The sequence below is a fragment of the Triturus cristatus genome, chromosome 4_2 (genome assembly GCF_964204655.1).
Source record: "Triturus cristatus chromosome 4_2, aTriCri1.1, whole genome shotgun sequence".
NCBI classification, from domain to species: domain Eukaryota; kingdom Metazoa; phylum Chordata; class Amphibia; order Caudata; family Salamandridae; genus Triturus; species Triturus cristatus.
In genome coordinates, this window is record NC_140586.1 from 284495152 (window position 1) to 284518944 (window position 23793).

Sequence of the window (23793 nt, forward strand, 5' to 3'; positions counted from 1 at the left end):
GCTACAAGTCTTTGGGAATAAATGATTCTGACCTGAAGACTGTTGTTTCTTGAAATGGCCACTGTGCTGGTTAGTGGCTGGCTAGCCAGAAGCATCAGAGTGTGTCGTGTGGTATTGTTGTAGCCTTTTTCTTCAAATTCCCAATGGCTTCCTATCACCAAGGCGTCTGGGGACATCTGAGGTAAAAAAGGGGGGGCTCTCTTAAGTGCCTCCTGTAGAATGCCTCCTCTTTGCAATGGCAAGTCACACAACACGTTTATCTCAGAAGAGGTAACCAATAGCGTGATGGATCAGTGACACTTTAGAACTCGGGCCCACCCTATGGCCTTTTTAACACTGATGTGATAACACTAGATACAAAGATCCTTACTTGGGGGACCTAACTCTCAGTTAAATATCGAGGTTCTGTGTTTGAGATCAACGAGAATTTTGACTACCAAGCCCCGACATAGACACATAGATGTTTCAGGAGAGGCCAGCTTAAGACTCATACTGAAGCTGGATGTTACCTAATCCATGCCGCAAGCACACCACTCATCACAGAGAGACCCCAAAAGCCAGGAGGGCTGTCCAAGGGGCAGAGACAGAGTTTTCCAAAATTGCATTGAGAATAACCTTTCTCAGACAGCCATGCAATGCCCCAAGGCCCAGACTGTTCCCTGCAACTTAAAGGCACGCATGTCCCTGGCACATAGTGCGGAGAAGAAAGCGATGGCCATGCCTCTCCATCACTCTGGATCTCATTCAGGAAACCAAAGCCGCCTCTCAGTACCCGGGCGTGAAGTCACACCGACCTCTGGATAAAAATAGGCCTCATGCACAATGCAGTAGATGCTGGATTTCCTGTAAAGCCCAGGCTAAGAATACAAAAGGCTAAAGATGATAAAATAGCAATCATGTGAACATAACTTTCCAATCGACCTCTGTTCTCCATTTGGTGCCACAAGGGAGAGACAGCAAAGCCACCGACATCTGCAGCAGGCGAGCAGCTCTGGGCAGGCGTCCAGGAAGGTGGCGGATCCAAGAGCGCTTTGCTGCAATCACGAAACTGTCTACTGCTGAAATGCTACAAGTTTTTGTTCAATCTGTGCTGCTCAAACCATGAGCCCCTGCCCAAGAACAAGCAGAAGCCAGCAGCGATGGGAGGAAACTTACACAACATCAATACCCCTAGCCCTACATGGCATCCTTAGGGACATTTTGTCCGCAGAAAGCAATGTAATTTATCAAGCGATGCATTCAGCAACACGAGAAGCCAATCAAAGCGCTTTGTTAAAGCACTACCAAAAACAAGCATGAACCAAACATCACAACATCCAACAACGTCATCAAAACAGCACAAGTAATTAATGCAGTAAGAAAAGGGAAAAAAACACAAAGATATTTGTCAAAGGGGATAAAAGAGGTGAAAGAGCAACCTAAATAATTTTAATTATCCTAAACCATTTTAAACCAATCACAAAAAATGATAACTCGTTAATTAAATCAGTGAACCCTATACAATAAAGCATTTTCGCATTGTAAATGATAATGCCTTCTATTTATGTGTTTTTCAAAGCAACACATATATAAAAGGCATCGTCATTTCTAATGCTAATAGCTCAAACTATAGCAAATGTGAGACCACGTTAATAGTGGCCGCGCCCCTTTCTTTAGACGATGCTCACCGTATTCAGGTTACAGTGAGCAGCGTCTAAAGGGGCGCGGCCAACATTAAAGTGAAAGCACGTATGGGGTGCTAATACACAAAGTGTAAAAAAAAAAATCAAATAAAGCTTTTGTTGAGCAGCAGCTAAAAATTAAAGTGGACATGATGTAAATTAAATAGATAAATAGTGTGGCCGCTAAAGTGTAAGCGGCCTGAATAATTAAATAAGCGTGGCTGCTATAATTAAAGCAGACTGCGCTGGAAATTAAATAAATACATGACTAATAAAAATATAAAAGCAGGTGGCTTGATGTGACGTCGTGGGTGAAATAGGGAAAAATATTAAAGAAAATAGTGCTCACTGACTAGATAAAGCAGACCACAAGTAAAAAGTCCAGGAGCCAATTGAAAATATGGCTGGGAAATGGGCAGAGCTTCTATGCCATACCTCAATACAGCATGGCTTGCAGAGCAGCACATGCGCTGTCCAGGCTCGACCTAAAAATAAAACCAAGTACAAAGAGTAATGAAATAAATAATCAACAGCGCACCCCAGTCCCTCTCTATCTGGTCCTGATTCCTTCCATTGGTGCAACATGATTTGGTAAAATTATTGTGCCAAATCTTGAAACACACACCGAAGAAACAGTTCCATGGCACAGAAAACAGTCATCTCGCTCCTCCTACGATTTACATCAATGCTTGTGTTTTATAATTTGGCCAGAGCGAAATTTCAATTACGTCAGAGCAATTTGTGTACACTCCAGAATTTTTTGTTTGCTATTGTATATAAAATTCTGTGAAATTAAGCTTTAATGAAACATGGCATAGTAGGGGGTCACTTGGGTGAAATAAATCCTGTAGCTGGAGCACCGGAACAACGGAGAGAGCGCAGTATCGGAACAGTAAAGGTCAGAAATAGATCAATGTTACAATGGCAATTATTTAAAAACATCAATATATTGGCAGGAATTAACAAAATCAATATCTGTTGAGTCAACAAGTGATATATATATTTTACAAATTTTTACAATTTAATTATTCATAGCATTGCTTGAATAGGGGGACAATTCCAGAGCATGAGAAGGTGCTACAAGTGACGATGCAGTGATAGTGACAAGGTGAAAAATGTGTGAAAAAACATCCGGTACGCATAACAAAAGAAGAATATCTCAACCAACTGGACATAAATTAGAGGGTAAACACAAAATAAGAGTCTGAAATAGTTTCACAAGGTCCAGGCATTTAAGTGCAAATATGGTTAAGATGTACAAGTCGACGTCTCAACCCCAAAAGGTTATTTGACAGGGTCTTCCTCAGGACATGAATTGTAGCAACCTGAAAACAGGGTACACACGGTAATTAATGTCACATGGGAACAATCAATGTCTTACAAATTATAGACACCAAGGGTTTCTTGAATATCGGCCACATATACTGGTGTGTATGAGTCCACAATTCAGGAACCACGTGGAGACTCCACATGTCGGAGGCGTCGGAAATGTTAGTCAATGGTCAGGTAGACCAGGACCTAGGGGCAATTTGAGGCTGAACACGATGGAGCACGGGTTGGATAAAGCAACCAAGTTTGTCCTGCTCAAAGATTTTACCTTCTGATTTAGTCTTTTAAAACCCAATCCACCACAGGATTACACCTAGTAAGTGACCCAGGACCTTACAGGAGACAACTAGAAATTCAAAGGTTGCAGGGCAGAGGCCAACAGCAGGGTCCCGTCTAGGTCCAGTTGCCATTGGTCAGCTAGATACTTCTGCGAAAATGCCTCTTGCAGCTTTTTGTCTTCCTGTAGCCACATAGGAGGTCAGCCAATTGACCCATGGTGTGTGCATCTTTGGTCTGGGTACCACAGGGAGCAGGTCCAGTCCTTCAGGGTTCCTTCTCAGGTCACAGACAGCAGATTCAGTTCTCTGCTGATCTTCTGCAAGCACAGAAAGTGTTCTGCGATGCCACATTTATGCCTGGCACGAGCTGGTGGGTGGGGTGACTCTTGGTCCCTCCCAAACCAATGGGGTAAAAGTTCCTGGGGGTAACCCAACCACTTTTTCAGTAGGCCACATTTTTTCTTACTGCAAACTGGTCAAAAATGCAATCTGTCAGGGCATTTTCAAGATAGCAAAAGTCTTCGGCCATGCTAAACCTGAGGTCTGAGGGGATATGAGAGGAGTACTATAGTAATCCCAGTGTCTTCCCACATCTAACACTGAAATCCAGTTTGAAGCAGGTACTACACCTGCAACAAACCCAGAGGCAACAGTCTAGTAGGACAAAAGCAGTGCCCTTCAGCATCCCAGAGTGGATACACAAAAATGCTTCTCTTTCTTTTAAGTCCGCCCTCTGCTCCCAAGAGTAGTATGTGAACCGACCAGACCTGTGGGCACTGTAGAGTCTAGAGGATGCTCACAGCCCCCACCTTGTATATTCTGTGGAGTTCAGAGGAGTCCGCTCTACCCATACAGGTCAGTCTACTGTTCATTCCTGGGAGACATTTCATATCTTTTTCACGCCTCTTCAAGGTTAATCACTGGTGGCTGGGAGAAGCTGGAGAGTCTACGCAAATTAACCAACAGGAACTTCTGGCAGCTACAATGTAACTTCTTAAAATTGGCTTTTCTTTAATATTTATAAAAAAAATCCAGCTTCAGCATTGAACTGGGTTTTAACACTACGAAAACAGTTGATTAATTGTTTTTCTACCTGGTCCCATTCCTGAGATACAGTTTTAGTATTTAATATTGCTTCCCTCTCTTTCTCGATGGGTCTGCCAGATATAGCTTTTGGTTGCTAGTCCCTGTAAGGACATGTTAACATTACATTTCTACAAGTCCTACTTTTAAATACCATGTACCTTGCAGTGTGAGCTACAATGTCTATATAGAGGTGACTTATAAATACTCAAAAGGGAGGTTTTGACCTGTCAAATGTGTTTATTTTGACAGGTCATATTGCATTTTTTACACTGCTACAGTCTGACTACAATAGTAGGCCTGAAGCCAAGTTTGTCCTGCCGCTGTAGTGTATGGCACAGTAGGTGCTGCAGTCTACTTATGGCATTTAACTTGCAGGCTCTGGGCACCCTTTGTACCACACACCAGAGACTTTATAGGCAAGGTAAATATGGAACCTAAACCATGTTTAGAGGAGGAGCAAAGGCACTTTACCACTGGTTAGCAGGGGGAAAGGTGCATAGCGTTCTAAGACCAGCAAAAATATAGCGTCAGTAAAAGGTGAAAAACCTGGGGTAACCACGCAGAAAAGACAGATTTTCTACACAGGGTCATTACTTACAGGTAGCAAAAAACAGGGAAAGGTTTGTAAAATAGCCTTCTTCTTAGAGGATGGGGAGCATTCTAGTGGCAAAATGTTATTCTGCTTGGAATGCCTAAATTACTGAACTAATTCTAATTGATTTGTCACAAAACTTTTTGGTGGCTGTTAAATAAACAATTGGTTGGAAAAAAAAATTGTGAGGACCTACAAGTGAAAGGTTTGCTTAAGTCATGAAGGACCGGTAGACAAAATGTGCCAACAATAAAATTGAGCAGAAATCATGTAATATAAACAGCAACCAAAATAAATGTGTTTCTATCCAAGGAAAATACATCTCCTTCAATTCTCAATACCTTATTTCTGTTACACCTTCTTCTTTCCTAAATTATCATTTCCACAAATACCTCGTTTTTTAAATTTTCTCTTCTCAGAATTTATGCATCTCACCCCCAAAACTGAGAACATGGGAATTCCAGCTTTAAAATAGGCAAGCAGCTGCTAGTAGTAAAAGTTAACACATTCTTCTGTGCAGACAGCCTGCATATGTTTGTTATAAACTTGCAATTTTTAAAGTTACATCTAAAAAGTTAATAAAGCTCCAACTTTGAAATATGAGCTCCACAGGGCGACACATGGATTTAATGTAGTCTACAAAAAGCAAACAGTAAGACCCTCAAGGACGGAAAACAATTGAAAGACGCCCTCAACCGTTACCACCACCTCCTGAAAAACACCAAGGAGACCACCCTAGCCACCAGCATCAATGACGACTTCAACACCAGCAAGAAACTGTTCAACATAGTCAAGGAGTTCACCAACCCCTTGGCAACCGAAAACACCATCACACCCTCACAAGTCCTCTGCGCGCACTCTCAGACTTTTTCAACAACAAAATTAACACTATCTACCAAGACTTCACACCTCAAACCCCCCCCACCGAGGATAACATCAAACCCCACACGCCGGCCAACACCCACCCACACCAGCTCATCTCGTGGAACACCCTCACCGAGAACGAAATGGCATTCATCATTAGATCCATCCACTCCGGAGCTTCAACCTCGGCAATCAACCCATTAGCAAAGAACTCACCACGGTCCTCAACTCCGAGATTACCATGGTCCACTTCCCCCAGAAATGGAAACATGCAGACGCGAAGCATCTTTTGAATACAATCTGTAGGGTCTTTAATAAACCTTTAAACTTGGGAGAACTGAATTTTCCAACAATGTATGCACGGATGTCTGTCTTATTTCCATGATGCATCAGAATCGAACACCAAAGGGCATTATTTACTCCATCTCCAAACAGTCTAAAAATCTATTGCCTACAATTATTGTGCTGTTAGATTAGTTTCCCAAATTCATTACCAACCATGAAGCTAACGTCTTTATTCTCTCCATGTTGAGAACTTTCTGCTATAAAAATGTCTACACAAGTCTCCTTTTTGTTTTCAGATCTCATGGCCATCTTGCTCAACCAAGCACAATATCAACAGATCACAGTGACTCCGGTCAACGAGAATCCCAGAGCCGTCCAGGACATCCAGATTTGAAAATCACTTTGTGCCCATACACATGGGAGGAGTGTACTACACAAACGTACTAACACAGCATGCTCCTTTCTGTAAAGAAACCTACAGATTGCAAACCCAGAACTACTCATAATCGACTCAAAGCAGAAACACAGATTGCAGAAACTTCACTATTGTTTCATGTCCTCAGTATATGTTGACTATCTGAACAGCACATTATCGGTATCGTCAGCAAAAATGACATAGATACTGGTGCTGCAGGTAGAGTCTCTCTCTCTCTCATGGTAAGGAACACTATTTAAATGAGGTGGCTTGGTGTGCTGCAAGAAGACGCAAGGCGGTATATACTGCTGTATCAGCATCACGGGCTAAATAAAGACAGGCAACAGGCAAGCAGTTTTACTGTAAATACTGCAGCATCTGTAATCCACACACAGAGAGCAAACACTATGCTATTTTTTTTATGTCCAAACACGAACTGCATATTTGTATTATATGCTTCCATGCATGCAGTTCACTGTGTGCAGTATCCCTGTGGAAACACATGCATGGCACACTGGGAACAGTGTCCAATTTGTACCACCCGATTGGAACCTAAGCAATGTACGACAGGAGCTACATGCTTTGTACAGGGGGCCACCCCAACTGCAATCACTGCACATTTTTTTTCTCCCAATTGTCTGGTGTAGGGATATGGGCAGGAAGGGCTGCTCGGGATTTCCTGGTATGCCACGTAGTGACCATTATATGAGTCCTCTTCTTTTCAATTTTGCACAGGGCTCATTGTAGAGCTAACACTTTTACTAACCAGACCTAAAAAAAAAACTGCATCTCTATTGCATTGACTTCTACAGTACAAGTGCTTTCAGGAATGGGAATATAAAATTATGCGGTGGAAGCTCGTGATCTGTTCTGCCCTGCACCTAATCTATCTGAGGAAATGTCCTTGTGCAGGGGGTGGGAGCGGCCGCTCCTATATTTAGAAACCCGGGCAGCTGTAGCCGAGTTTCAGGGGAGGACGGCGGCATCTGCAGCTGATGCGCGCACAGACTGATCCCGGCGGCGGAGGCGGCAGGGCCTGCATGAACAATCTAGGATGACGCTCGCCGGAAGTGGTACACGGATGTAGGACTCTACAAAAACCGAGCAGCCTCGTGTCTGATGAGACCGGGCATGGCGTCTTTACACGCAGACCTTGGAGGGCACCGAAATAAGTAACCTGAATCATATATGGGTAAAGTAGCTCAGCCGGTTGTGCGCGCCCTGCAGAAATCTGGGTGCAGCCTGCACGTCACAGATGACAATCTAATGAATGGCAACTGAGTTACCCACCTGTAGGTGTCGTAAATAAATAATCCGTCTTGGGTAATAACAATCTCTACTGTTCAAGAGACAAGGAACAGCTCATTTTTAAATGCTGTAAGAATGGGGATTCATATTTTAATATTACAGTTACAAACAATCAAACAAGGTGTTTAATTCATCACGTTTTATTCGTTTTTATTTGGTACAGGCGCATTTCAACTTTCAAACTTTCTCTTGATACATGGCAACGCCAACTCCCTTACATCTTTTTAGAGCCCCTAATCTACCCGTTGTTTAGTTATTCCTACCCCAAAACCAGTTTTCTAGTCTTCTTTCGTGTACAAATGACCCTTTCTCGTCTCTCTGTACCCTGCACCCAAAACACCCCCCTATTCCCTCAACGCACCCCACACACTTTCAAGCTCTTATGGGGTAACGGATATAGGAAATTCTTAATGAATGTTTGCATGAAGCCAGAATTTGTTCTTCATAAAGAAAAAGGGAATGAGTTTTGGTGATGATTAGAGGTAGGAATAAAAGGCCAGGTACAGACACTCACACACATGGTACACCAACTCCATGCAACTAAGTGGCGGTAAAAAGTCTGCCATGAACCTAAGTGCTTCGCGGAACGGGGTAGTTAGTGTTGGCCTCAGTAGTTCAAGACGATGATGCAGTGGTTCCATAAATTCAATAAGGAAGCTCACAAGTCACATGCAGCTCCATAAATAGCCATCCCTGTATATGGAAAGGTCTGGCAGGCTAGCCCTGTGCTTACATTTATACGAGCACAGGCACTTCTAGAGACATCCTCAGCACCTCCACGAGTCTGCATGATGACCCCCGGCATACACTGCTGGTAAGGGTAGGATCAGAGGCGCTTTGTCGGCAGTGGCTGCAGAACATGCACACAAACTTCGAGGGGGAGGAAGGCTCGGCCTAGTCAGCCTGCCTACTTCCAAGCTGGGGCTGGTTAGTCTGATTATGTACCCCAGTTCAATTAACTGATGAAGATTTCAAGACCTGATCGGTCTCCATTCCATATCAAGAACTCACCACCAATGAATCTTGTCCGTAGGACCTCATGCATTTCTTTATTAGCGTCTGCTCAAGCGACTTTCTCTTACCATCACACGAAAGGTTAACATATGTTGGTGTTCTGTAACAATTTCTCTGTACCCTTTGATGCATCTTTTCTGTTTTTCTGCGTGATATGAAAAGATTAATTGCTCAAGACTTGGGCTAATTTTTTATTGAATGTTTTTATTATTAAGATCCTGGCAGACATCTAGCCATCTCAGGCCTTCTAAAGAGATTCTAGAGAGAGTTTTTAGAGTGCAAATCTTTGACCCCTTGTCAAAGAAAGAAACCAGCATCAAACTCTTGCCTATAATGGAAATCTTCGAGATGTCACGCAACAAAACACATGTCTGAAGGCTTTAACTTGTTGTAGCAGCAATCCACCTTTACAGGTTTACTGGTTTTAACATACGCATTTCATTAAAAATAGATTGGGCCTACTACCCTCGTCATACCTTTTAATAATAAACAGTTCTCACCCTTGGCATCAAACATAACTTTTCCCAGTGAGCCAGTCATGCCTAAGCCTTCATCTTTGGTTTGTCACTATAGCCAACCCGGGTCTACTCTACTGGGCGTGAACTTTCCCACAAGGAAACAGTTCAGAAAATTACAAATGTATAAAAAAGTTACAGCTGGCAAAGCAAAACACTCTCATAACAAGAATTATCAAACTAAAACTCTTCTATAAGCACGGTTTGTCAAAGAGGGTAACCAACACCAAAATTGGCGCCTCCTATGATTCCATATAAGGAAGATGTTACTTACCCTGTAAACATGTGTGCTGTAGATTCACATGCTATGCATACTTCTACCATCTAGTGTTGGGCTCAGATGTGTACAACTTATTTTTCTTCTAAAGAAGTGCTTTCGAGTCATGGGATCTAGTGACTCCACCTATTAATGGCATTGCTCATGGGCATCAGCTCCATTGTTAGATTGATTTTTCCCCTGGCGTGCTTAGAGATGAATTATAGATGATATAGTAAAGATGACCATGCATAGCAAAGAAATGAAGGATGAGAGAAAATAATATTTGCAACAACCTCAGGCGACTGGGGGGGTGGGTACATGTGAATCTACAGCACTACATGTCACAAACAGATGCTTATGAGGTTAAGTAATATTTCCGTTAGAGGCAAGTGTAGATATAGATACACATGCTGTGCATAGACTATAAAGCAGTCCTCCCAAGAGCAGTGGCCTAGCCTGGGGATGTTGCAGAAGACTTAAAAATTGTATGTAGGGCAGCTTAGTCAACTCTTGCTTGACGTCTCTATGAGGGATGGATCAGGTAGCTGATTTACATATGTCAGCAAGTGGTACATTACCCAAGAAAGCTTTAAAAGCCAATTCCTTCTGAGTGGAATGAGACCAGGGAGTGGAGGATTCTTTTAGCCTTGGCATAACAAGTCTATATGCATTTGACTAACCAATGTGCAACACTAGTTTCGGAAAGAGTACATCCTTTATGTGGCTTGGTGTGGGACACAAATAGCTAATGTGTCTTGCAGAAAAGTTTTGACATGTCTATATAATACATTAGCACTCATTTGACACCCAGAGTATTTAGAACACATTCTGCTACAGTCTGAGGGTGTGGAAAGAAGACTGGCAGCTCAACTGTTTGGTTAAGGTGAAAGCTAGAAACTACCTTAGGGAGGAATTTGGATTGGGTCTCAGAAACACTCTATCCTGATGTACCTGGAAGAAAGGGTCTTCGAAGGTAAGAGTGTGTATTTCACTAATAATCTTGGGGTGGTGATGGCTAGAAGAAAAACCACCTTCCAGAACAAGAATTGCAGTGGGAAAGAGTGAAGTTGTTCAAAAGGTGGGCTCAAGTGTCTGGTGAGGACTAGGTTTAAACTCCAGACAGGAGTAGAAGGCCTCCAGGATGGAATGACCCTTTTGAGTCCTTCCATGAACGCATTAACGACTGGTATTCTGAATAGTGAAATGTGTTGCCTATTCTGTAAGGAGGCATCTACAAAAGCCAGGTGTAAATGAACAGAAATGTAGGCGAGGCCTGACTTCTGTAAGTGAAGTAGGTAACAGTCAATGTCTTGCATAGATGCTGTGAGAGAGTTGATAGTTTTAGGAAGACAATAGTGCACATATGTTTCAACTTTGCTGCATAACAAGTCATGATGGGAGACCTTACAACTTAGGCGCCATATCGCAAGGGTGAGCTGATGAGGGTTGGGGTGCCTCAGTGTGTTGTGGTTTTGTGTGAGAATATCTGACCTGTTAGGGAGCGTCTCCTGTGGAACTAGAAAGAGTTCTAGCAGCGTAGAGTACCATGGTTGGCGTGCTCATGTTGGTGCCAATAAGACGAGCATGAGGGACGTTTCTCTGAGCCTCTTGACCATAAACAGAAGAAGTGGGAGAGGCGGAAAAGAGTAGGAAAATATCCCCGATTAACTCATCCATAGTGCACTGCACATGGACTGTGAACATGGTCATCTGGAGGCGAAGTTTGGGCATTTTGGGTGGTGGCAGACTGTTCTATCCAGGGGTACCACCAACACTTAAAGTACAGGAGTAGGGCCTGAGGGTGGAGTTCCCATTCATGGACCCTTTGGTGCGACCTGCTGAGCAGTTCCACCAGATCATTGTTAACCCAGCGAATGTGTTAAATGAGCAGATTGACTCTGTGATGTATCACCCACTGCCAGATGCTATGGGCTACATTGGACAACTGTTGTGAATGTGTGTGCTATTTTTTCTGTAAGTAGAACCTGACAGTTGTGTTGTCTGTGCATAACAGGATTGTCTTGCCTTGAATGAGAGGGTGAAAAGCTAAGAGAACAAGCTTGATGGCCAGCAGGTCCAGATGAGTGATGTGAAAAGTTTGCTGGGCAAGGGTTCACTGACCCTGAAGAGTGAGAGGAATGAGATGCACTATCACCCGACGATGTGGCTGGAAAAGAAGTGGCAGGTTTTGTAAGGCTGTACTCTTGCTGGGCTAAGTCTGTTTCACACATGCATCTAGAACGGCTCCAAGGAAGGGCTGTACTTGAAAGGGCTGGTAGTAGGATATAGTCTGACTGATGGTGAAGCACAGACTGTGCAAGGTGTGTATTGTGGTCAGGGTGTGCGCCAAGAGAGTTGCTGCATGGCGCTCTTGATCAGCCAGTAGTTAAGGTAAGTGAACATGTGCTCCTCCTCCTGAGATGAGCTGCCACCACTGCTAGATAATTGGTAAAAACCCTTGGAGCTGTGGTAAACCTGAAGATGTGCACTCTGAATTAGTATTGATGTCAACTTACCACAACCTTATGTATCTTTGTTGTGCTGGGTCGATTTGTATGTGGAAGTAGACATCCTTCAGATCTAGGCCGGTCATCAAGTCACCTTTCATCAGTAGTGGTATGACGTCCTTTAGACTCACCATGTGAAAGTACTACGAACATCTATTTATTGAGAGGTCTGAGATCGAGGATAGGACTAAGAGCCACAGGAAATATACACCCTTTCCGCGGTGTGTCCACCTTGTTCAGGAGAGCCTGCACCTCCTCATGAAGAAGTTCCAAATGTTCTTCGGATAGTTTGTGTTGTTCAGAGGGAATGTTTGCTGGCGACACCCCACCTGTATGATATCTAGAATCCAACGTGAGGTGATTTCCGACCAGTGTGACAGAAACCCCTGCAATCGTCCCAGACAGGTGTATCGGGGAACAGCATCAATGTTTTGCAGGGTGGGGGTCCCTTTTGGGGCTGTGCCCTTGCCTCTAACCTTGTCATTGTTCCCCCTGCAACCACCTCAATAGTAACCCCATGAAGGGGATTGTTGTGTTGGGTTAGTGACAGTAGAAGAGGTTTTTGGAGCGGGGGTCTTGGAAGATCCACGAAATTGTGTGCACCGAAAGGAACCTCAAGGAGGCTGTGTTTGGAGTACACCCATGGCCCAGCCACACATGGCAGCGCAAGAGGATGCTTGTATTAATGCTGCAGGCGGCTGTATCCGTGCCATCCATTGCAAGTGGATATTGGAATTGGAAATAGCCTTTCCTTCTGCTACCAATTGCTGCCTCTTCTTGCTGTACTATTCCACAAGGAAGTCATTTTCCTCTTGGAAGCTCGTGGAGCTCTACGTTGTGGAAAGTATAAAGTAACATCCTCAGGAAGAGGAGGTTTAGCAGGGTACAGGTCTGGGTCTGTATCTGCGGGGATTTTGTGTTATGGTCTTCCAAGGTGTCTGGGCCCTCTGGATCATGATGGTCATACGGGTCCACAAGGGAGCCTAGGACTATCACGGTCCCGTGAGTATGAGGAACCCCAAGGTGAGTGCTGTTGAGACTCCAAAGGCAACACAGAAGAAATAGGAGGAGGTGAAAGAGGATGAGCAGGAGGTTGTGGAGCGATACCCTGTTGTGTCTTTTGGGCTTTTAGGAGCAGGAAGCACTCGGGGTTGATGATCTCCTCAAAAGTCAATTTCCTCCTGTGGAGTTTGAGCCATAATCCGACCAGCGCCTGGCTGAATATGGATGCACTGATGCGAACATCAAGGTGTTCTTGCAACTGCTCACGGATTGGCTGTCCGTAGTCATCGGAAGCGGCAAAAAGGCGGCCGTCTTTTTGTCACGAAATGCGAGGCACCCCAAACAGGAGTCTTTGGGGTGTTCAGCAGACAAGCAAAGATTACAAACTTCATGGAGGTCAGATCTTCAGTACTTAGTGTGGCAAACACGGAAGACACGGAATGGAGTCCATTCCATCGTGGGGGCATTCTCGACCCGGATGGCAGGAGTCAAGAGGTAGATAGGTGTAGACCGATGAGAAAACAGGATTGTTTGAAAGAACTGACAAGGAATGGATCCATGGGCTCGCCAACACCACCACATGGCTTTGAATCGGATCTTACATCGACATGTTTGAACAGGACAGCGGAGTAAAAATAATCTAACAATGAAGCCGATGCCAAAGCGCAATACCACTAATAGATGGAGCCACTAGGTCCTGTGTCTTGAAAAGACTTGAGGAAAAACAAGTTGCAAACATCCAATCCCAACACTAGATAGTGGAAGTATGCACAGCATGTGTTTCAACAGCTACACATGCTACGAATCCATATATTTCTCTGCATCTTTTAATACACTCATATGCCTTTTGACTTTAACATATAGTTTTCACAATAAAAGTACTAGACCTACTGCTTATATCAGAATGTTTTATAATAAACAGATCAGGCCTATTGCCTTGATTATGGACTTGTAAAATAACCAATTCAGACCTGCTATATTGAGCGAAAACGTCCACACAGTGCCAAAGTGCAATGCAAGCACTCTTTCAGCACAAGCACACAATTTCTTCCCAATCAAATGCTGCACTCAAGGAACAGACATGTGGGTGGGGTCAATGACCCATCTCTCAGTAGTACTTCTGAAAGCTATTTTTCTGATGACCACAGAAAGGCAGTGACAGCTGTGCAGTCAAGTCAGACCTAAAAATGATTACCTTTGTAAACAGGTTATGCCTCATACATGCCTGCTAGATAAAAGACTGGGCACTTACCACGGTTTCTGTAATAAACGTCCACAAGTTTCTCGTGCATTTACAAACTGAAAATTCTGACATGCCCCCTTGTTTAGGAACCACATCTCAGCTGCAAAATGCTCAGCTCCTCTACGGTGTCCTCTTCGGTATCTATACACCTGAGGTATGTAAACATCTCAGCCTTACCTTCCCATCGATAATCACACCTGACTATCATAACATGATTCTGGAACAAGCCTTGCACCATCATAGTTGTGCTCCTCTAGTGCGGCTCTAATCTGCCTTTATCCCTCTGGAAAAACCACCCCGGAAATTGGGCAAAAAACCAAATGTGCACCAAAGAGTGCACAGGTAAACTCCATGCGATATGCTGATTATTAAATGCGTTCTCTGCAACTCACTTCAATGATCACTAAGTTTTTAGACTTTGCCCCACATTTTTTAATCCTGCTGGTGTTCAAATTCTTTTGTAGAGCTAAGTGCCATCTCCTTCGGCACAGAAGGAAATAAGTCTGAAGAGGATTGCGTATCTAGATTCACTGTGAGTTTCAGGGTGATAGAGGGTGGGTCATTATGGCCATGCTTTAAGGCAAAGCCCAACAACAAAATTTGACAAAAATATCTGCAATGGAAGGCAGGCATAAGTGCGGTGTTATGCCACTCTACATCTAGTCTGCCCAGCACCGTCTGTGCCAACATTGAGCTGGAGACAATGAACTGTGAGCCCAAGCACCATCTAGAACGGCATACGCAATAAGGCACCTGCAGGATTGGTGCTAGCAAGCCGGAAGTGTGCTCCCCTCCCCCACTATTCAATCTACAAACGGCACATGCGGCTAAGCTTATCTTTCAGAGTTTCTGCAGCATCAGGATAAAACTATTACAGGCGACTAGTCCCATGACTCATCCGGGCTGTGAGCTAGCTGTCTTTTTTTAGGCCAGGCTTGACATCACAGCTAGATCTGAAAGACCTGTCCTTACCAACAGGGCCGGCTTCCGTGCTGGTGACACCCGGTGTGACAATTTTTTACAGTGTCCCTCTCCCCCCATGACCACCTCCTCACTACCACCTGGCAAAAGGGCCCCTCATCTCTCCAGAGTCCGTCCCTCGCATACTAAATAGAGATCTGATCTTTGCAGCAGTCATATTAACTCTCTGCGCTACTTTATGGCGAGTCAAAACTGCCACTAGACAAAACTCCGATCTCTCTCTCTCTCTAGCAGGAACATTAATCACAAAAGTTATCTTGACATTTTTATTGCTGCCGGAAATCTGGACGCACAAGGAGCTCTGCATTAAATGCTTATAAATCATAAGTTATTGCTAAACACAGCCCCCCCACCTGAAGTCAGCGCCCTCCCTTCCAGCTGTGCATCCAGTGCAGCCGCACTGCCCTAAAGTCGGCCCTGCCTACCAATTCTTTATAATATACACCGCAAGCTTTAGCTTAGTCCAGAGAAGTAGATCTCTCTCAACTCATGCTATTGGTTTGGTGTATCAATCCGCCCGCAGTGCATGTGGAGTGATTTTACATCTTAGAAGAAAACTGAATCATCACACATTGAATTCTTGATTTCTGAGGAGCATTATATACAAAAAGGAAACCTGTTTCGTTTTTTCACTGCAGCAGGCATTAAACAAATATTTTAGTCAGGACTCATTATGCAAGTTAGACCTATTGGTTTTGCCAATTCTTGTTTCCAGACAGAATAGCATTAAACCAACAATCTTTTCCCCATCTGTTATCCAATTCGCTTCATTTTTCTGAACCCCACTCTGCATCTTGTTTGTGAGCTTTCTTCTTGGAACCGTTTCAAGATGCGAGCGGATATCAAAGTAAGCCACACGCACTGCTCTTTAACGATCTAATTGACTAATAAAAGATGCAAAGGAATTAATCGGATTTGTCTGGCATTAGCTGCTTTCGTGTAAACAGGACGCCACAAAGCTCATAATCCAGTGGTTTCAAGCTTCTGGCACAGGTGGGGTATGATGTCGGCAATGAGTACCAGTTTCGGAGAAGAGTGGGACATGGGATTGAGGAATAATGTTTCACTTTCAAGATAATAAACTAACTTCTTAACATGAAGCAATCATGCCAGAGATGCTGAAATCTGCGTGGTCTCTCTTCGCTTGATCACGGAAATCTGTGAAACGTAATAATCATCCTTGAAGTCTGTCGTTATTGGTAGTTGGGCACTCTGCTATAAGTGACTGATCCTTGGGGGCTGATTACGATGGCGGACGGGCTTCAGTCCCACCCTCGATTCGTATTTGGGACTGCCAGCCTACAAGGCGGCAGTCCCACGGTACAAATTACGATGCGACCGCCACCGAGGCTGTCGCATGGCCCATGTTTTGCATTGTGGCGAGTGCTGCTGGCTGCATCACCTGCTGCAATGCAAAAAATGACAATTTACATATCCCTGCACTACGTGACAGGCAGCATGCGGTGCCTGCCACTTGGTGCAGGGATATATAGGGGGGGCATCCTAGGTGCCCCCCAGGTACCATATCAGGGGGTAAGGTGGGCCTGCTACAGCCCCCAATGTCCCTTTCCGCATGCTGTTCATGGCGGGTTAACAGCCATGAACAGGCAGGCGGAAAGGGGCATTGTAATCCCTACGGCAGTAACAGGTAGGCACCGCCACCATTGTAGGGACTACGAGCCCATCTGCCGCACCGGCGGGCTCAAGGAGCCCATCGGATGCGTGGCGGTCGGTCTTTACGACCACCACACGTCCGCCCGCCATCATAAAACGGTGGGTGGTAAAGTAGGTTACAATGGAAGGGAGACCGCCACGGACAGCCTGTTGGTGGGAGTCTGTCTGCCATCGTAATCGAACCCTTGGTTCTCACTGGTACCAAATCTGTTCAATGGAGACACATTTGCATCGTTCTCATTCAAATTGTTAGAGTCAATCACAGATCCAGAGTGCAATGGGTGTTGGAAAGCTTAAAGTGGAGATGCAATAATTTAAACAGTTAAAAAGAAGACTCAACTGTAAACTATGTCTTCGATAGGTTTGAATGAATGCAAATTAAAATCTAAATTTCGAGAAAATAGTACAACCCCCTGCCCATGTGGGTGTTCGTTGGAAATCTTCATCTTAATTGTGTTTGCCTAGGTGACTTCAGTGGTACAGGGGTTTAAGACGACAGCAACATTAAGGGAAAATGTAGCTGGGAGAGAGGGATTACAACTGATGTAACATCTTTGAAGTGGCAGTGGGGGTGGATGGGCACTTTAAGACAGGCAAGAGAGAAGAAATGTACTTTATCAGACGACCAGACCGTACACCAGCTATACTTACCAGTCATGAGCAGTGCCCACATTCCAAAATGAACCTCAATGCCACCCTACTGACACACTGGCAGTTGTCCATTCAGTTTGTAATGCAACACATCTCAATATTTACAAATAACACAGGAGACACAGGCTATGAAAAATATCCATACTGGTGACCAGCAGTTGAACGAATACGGAGCTACAAATAAAGGCCATAAAATAAAATAATGGCATCCAAACAAAACCTCAAGTAAAACCAATTATAAATGCAACTAATTCGGAAGCAACACATTATCAGGAAAAAAGTTAAACACATTGACCACAATGTCCTATCACTTTTACACAACCAATCATCTTTTCAGTAACCACAACTTTATCCAGCTGGTCAACTTTTGCCACCTTGTCTTGATTCCCTACACTAGCATGCATAGGATTTCCTCTGACTTCTAAGAGCACTGGTACCAAAACATTGCCAGTCCACTGCTAACTTGCTAGAGAACTTTAATAGGGACACTATAACCCACCTGAGTGTTCCTGGACTTGACACACATCCGGGCACCACATTGGTGCATGCTTTTGTCTACTTCGCTGCAACATTTTCTCTCAAACATCTGTCACCCACCTTCAAGACCACATTTCTTGCCTTCTCTATCCAAAACCAATCAGAACTCCTCCTTCACAATAACTTAAATGCAGTATACTTATTGTTGGACACAAGTTATTATGAGAGGTTCACAATAATTGTTTGACAGCCTCAAACAGAGTTAGGCTTTTCGCCACAGCTTAATGCAAACACATGCACACTACTCTGGCCAATGACTTGAAGATCCTCTACCTTCTCGGCATCGGAGCACAAAGCAGATCTACATGCACACAGAATCGTAATACATCACATTGGTATATTTATGTCAAGCAAGGGACAGCCCAAGAAAAGCAACCGGAATCTTGCCCCATGGTTTCTCAGGCATTTCAACAAGTAGGAGAGAAAGGGGAACCAAAAGATAAGCAAAAAATTGTTTCTCATGCAGCACAATTTGTGATCCGTATTTTTACGACTGGCCATCAGCATAGAAGACGCTTGTTCCCAACATCCCATTGACCTACCCAAACCCTATGATTAGCCAAAAATGTCTCCCGTTGTCAAATGCACCTTCACTCAACTTCTTAAATCTTTATTTTTTCTACAATTATTTTTTTTAATTAAATATCAAATACATGTGCATAGAGCAAACGTCTGACATATATCCATAACCAGATACTAAACAAGATATACCAAAAATTATTTATTACTCAAAATAAGTTACAAAAAAACATGTACCACATACCTTAGATCAAGATTGTCCATAGACTAACATGGGCCACAGGCCACAATGTTAACTGTAACTATAGCACTTAGGGCCACATATATCCACATTAGGAATAGCGATTACCTAATCGCGATTTTCTGCAAATTGCAATTAGGTAATCGCTATTCCTAATGTATGAAACTCCAAGAGTTTCATTTAGCGATTTATAGGGGGGGGGGGGTCAAAAAATCGACCTACCTCCTTAATATTAATGAGGTAGGTCGCAAATTGTGACCCCCTAGGAATCGCTAAACATCACGGGCATAGTGGCCTGCTAGAGGCAGCAGAACACAATGTCCATGATTGCTTTTCAATAAAGCATTTTTACTTTTAAATGCAGCCCGTTTTCCTGAAAGAAAAATGGGTTGCATTTACAAGAAAAAAACGAAAAGTTCTTTTAATTTTTTAAGAGCCGGCAGTGGACTGTGGGACCCCTGCCTGGCCTTAAACGTTTTCGCCAGCATTCCCATTTGCGAATGGGTTACCACAAACTCGAAGTTGGTGGCAAATGTTTTGCAACTGCTTTCAGGGTCACAAAACATTCATACATACCGCTCTTATTCGGTATTTGGAACGGACGCCCTAAACACACCTCTTCCAAATACCGAATCGCAAAATAGGGTTTGATACATAGGAAAAGCTTTCTTTGTGTTCTCAAAAAGTCTGATTCAGCGAATCGGCCTGTTTGCAAATGTAAAAGAGGTTCATACATGTGGCCCTTAGAGATTAGGAGCTATATTACTGTTTCAGGTCAGATTACTTGCCTCGAAGGTGCTAGAGGATTTTGGATTTCACTAGTTACCCCAGCTACATGCATAGTGTGTTACGTCTATGTACAATCGAGCCATTTTTTCCAAGTAAAGACTCTTTAAAAACAATCAGAATAAAAAAATAAAATAATGTTACGAAATTCAGGCATCACTAAGACATCCAACAAAAGCTTACAACGGCAGATAATGAAAGAATCCCCAACTAAGCATGATATACTAAGAAACTTTAAACACCATGCTGCTAGAGGATGGGGCCTTGGGACAGGCGAGTACTAGCCCACATTTTAATGTTAATTGACACCTGGAGAAGTCTGCAGGCTTTAAAGTTGCTTGTGTAGGCCCAGGGGACAGAAGAGGGCACTGACAGATGCTTTTGGATGGTGGGGGGTAAAGAACATACCAGTCAACTTGGGAAAAAGGGCTTGATAAAATTCAGAGTAGTTCAATCGAAGTGAGTCCAGTTCAGAAGTCCCCACCAAGGTACTCAAAGGGGTTAGAGAATCCTTTAGTATTGTATTGTAATTGCATTTGTATAGCGCTTGCTACCCCTGACGAGGCGTCAAAACGCTTTTACGGTGAGTAGCACGTTACTCCGGGACCCCACAGAGGATGTGTTGAATTAGTGTAGTGAAACATGCAAGTACATTTTAAGTGGTGGATAGGTTAGTCAGTTATTTGGATTCGGAAGGATAGCAGAAGGATAGAAGAGGAAAAAAGGTTTGTATTTATATAGCGCTTGTTACCACTGAGGGGGTGTTGAAGCACGCTACTCTGGAAACCCATAAAGGATTAGTGGTGAATTAGTATGGTGAAATATGAAAGTCTTTTGAGTGATGAATATTAGTCAGTTATTTGGAGTGAGAAGGATAGAAGGGGAAGAAAGGTTTGCATTCATATAGCACCTGTTACTCCTGATGGGTGTTGACGTGCTTTTCTGGTGAGTTGCACGCTACTCCGGAACCCATAAAGGATTAGTGGTGAATTAGTATAGTGGAATATGGAATTTGAGAAGTGAACATGTTAGTCTATTATTTTGATTGAAAAGAATAGTGGAGGGATAGAAGAGTGAAGGATGTTTTTTTAATTACTTCTTCTTTTAGGTCATAGCAGTAGGAGGCCTTTGGATGAGTAAAACAGCTTTTTGGAGGGGGAAGAGTCAGAGGGAAGAGTTTAGAAAGGTTTGTTTTGGGGGATCGGTATAGTAAAAGAGGTGTCAGATGATGCAAGGAGGCTTAGAGTAGGAGAGAGTCGAGAACGTTTTTTGTGGGGGATCATAGTAGTGGTATGGGGTTTGGGATAAAAGAGTGGATGTAGAGGATATATTGATAGATGTATAGGGTGAGAAATAGGGTAGTGCATTGGAAAGAGTAGTAGAAAGAAGTTTGAGATGAGTCAAAGTTGGGCTAGGAGATATATTGAGAGAAGTATAGGCTGAGAAATAGGGTAGTGCATTGGAAATGACAAATTAAAAGAAAGTGATAAATATATAGATCCATAAGTACATTGGAAGTATATAGATGCATAAAGGAGGTAAGTATATGTAGATTAAAGATATTGATAGAGGTACAGGATGAGAAATAGGGTAGAGCAATGGATATACTTTTTCAAGAGAAAAGTAACAGACACACAGATCCAAGTACATGGAGGTACATAGATGCACAATGGAAGCAAGTACATGTAGAGAATTAGGGTTACTAATGGAGAGCAGTGCCCTAGAGTCCAGGAAGAGTCATCTTTATTGTAAACAATCCAAACCCCGAAGTTCAACTGGGTCATTTGAGATGAAGGTGCATTACAGAAAAGGTCGACAGAGTCTGTTCCAATGGCTGTATCTAGCCCAACAGTAGCCCACTCTACTATCTCTTTCCAACCACAGTGAACATATCGAACGTAAAACCCTGCACGATTTACCTCATTCTGCATTTGTGTTTCTCTGCAAGACATCTGCGGAGGTAAACTTTGTGCACACTCCGGACAGGGAAAAATACATTACAATATTTCAGGGTTCTATGTAGATTGATGAGTGCATGCAATTAAGGGTAGGGGGCGCTTCAGGAATAGTTATAAGAACACATCATGCATTTTGCGATGCAGCGCGCGCAAAGGAATTCGTCTTCTTTATTTAAATGTGTACTTACCTCCGTTCATCCATATTCCGGTGTTTACATTTCCCCCAATCTGCCCCTCCCCCGCCCCGCCTCACTGCCCCACCGAACTCCAAAATGCGATGCGGCGCTCGCAAAGGAATTAGTTTTCTTTATTTAAATGTGGACTTACCTCCGTTCATCCATATTCCGGTGTTTACATTTCCCCACTCTGCCCCTCCCCTGCCCCGCCTCACTGCCCCACCGAACTCCCTCCACGGACCACTACTGGTGCAGGTGTTCATAAGTTTTACCAGGCCAACCTATTTGGCAGTCAAGGATTTGTTCTCCTGCACCTAAAGTGTTACATCCTAATTGAAATCGTTAAGGGCAAGTTACCAATTATAGCAGAATTGGTGAAAAACTAAATTCCAACGTGGTAAAGCTTTGTAAGACGATCTTATGGTAACCTTAACTTACGAGGGAATAATGCTCCATATTAAACAGTTTAATTAAATGATAAAGAAAACTTGATAAAGGTGGATTCAGGTTCCAACTTTTCCATTGCAGTATATGATTGGATCAATAATTTGGTGGCAACATGGATTTAAAAGGAGCATCCATCTATCTTACCTTTTCAATTTTTTCATCCAGCATTCTGAAGAATTCTTGTTGGCTGTCGGAGATGTGCATGCTGAAAAGCAAATAAGTTTAATCTCTAGAGTTCACATTCGAAATACACAACTGTTACTATTTATAGCACACTTTAAATGAACCTCCCCAAAAAATGCCTGCCACCCCTTTGAGAACCTTACAGCAAAACAGGTGCACAAAAGCTCCAGGCCAAATCATAAAACTCAAATTTGTTGCGGGATTGGAAAATACACAGGTATTGAGCGGAATGTGACGAAAAGCTTGACCAGTAGGATGTTTTATCCTCTGGGTGTGGAGACAATGGTGCATAAGAAAGCAGGAGGTGTGGGGGGTCAGTTTTTTCCTAGTGTTTCCCTTCCCCCCTCCGTGGCCTCCTCTTCCTGCATCTAATCACTCAAACAACCTTTACATGTTGCCTAATTCTCCCTCACTCACTCACTCCAGTTTTGGCCTTTTCCTCGATCACCTACCCCACCTGGCATCCTTTGTCTCCTGCCCAATACTCACCTCGGCGTGCTTTGTTCTGCCTCGATCCTCTTTCCAGAAACCACCCACCAGGTTTTTCTTTATATTTAAATGAGCCCTGAAGACTGACGGCCACAAATTTCCAGACTTCGGACTGTTTCACTTACCTCATCTCCTTTTTAGTTCTGGATACATGGATGTCGTCTCCAAATTCATTCTTGCAAAAACATTTTGAGATTCAATAGTAAGACCGGGCTAGGTAGGTGTGCACTACAAAACTGCAAGCACTGAGATTTGTTGAGAAAGATGTGAAATGGGGTTTAGGTCCTACCCCATACTTACAATGTATAGGATGTTTTCATTGGTGGACGTCTAGAAAGAATATTTAGTTTTGGAGGAATCTTTCTAATCAAGACATTCGTTGCCATCCACAGGTTCCTTTTTTTGTTCAGGTTGTTTTTTTAATAAGTGCAAATCCGTGTACAACAATAGGAGATCATAATCACAGTGGGTGAGAAAAATGAACAAAAAGTACTTGCAATGAGTAACAGAACATTTTTGCCAAAATAGTAACAACTATTTGGACATAAAAATCAATACAGGCAGGGGCAGAAACGCTTCCACTGTTTCACATCTCGAAAACCACACATGGCACAAGACCCAAGGCTAGATACGCACTGTACCCAGGAGGGGCGTTATGGGGTACCTTTTACGGACCACCATCAGAACATGCGTTTGAGCTGGGGATTTTCTAGATTAAAGTGGTGACCGGTAAACAAGAGGAACTAGCTGCATGAATGCAACAATATCCCACCGTATGGAACTCCGGCCGAGG

General features: G+C 43.4%; 1 protein-coding gene across 3 annotated transcripts in view; it reads right to left on the bottom strand.

Moving 5' to 3' along the window:
• Nucleotides 1-23793, bottom strand: part of C4_2H1orf21 (chromosome 4_2 C1orf21 homolog) — a 341397-nt gene that overhangs the window by 22498 nt on the left and 295106 nt on the right. For all 3 annotated transcript variants that reach the window (XM_085601527.1, XM_085601529.1, XM_085601528.1), the window contains exon 5: nt 22473-22533. In XM_085601527.1, coding sequence (XP_085457653.1) covers nt 22473-22533 — 61 coding nt within the window. The remainder of the gene's footprint in view (nt 1-22472; nt 22534-23793) is intronic.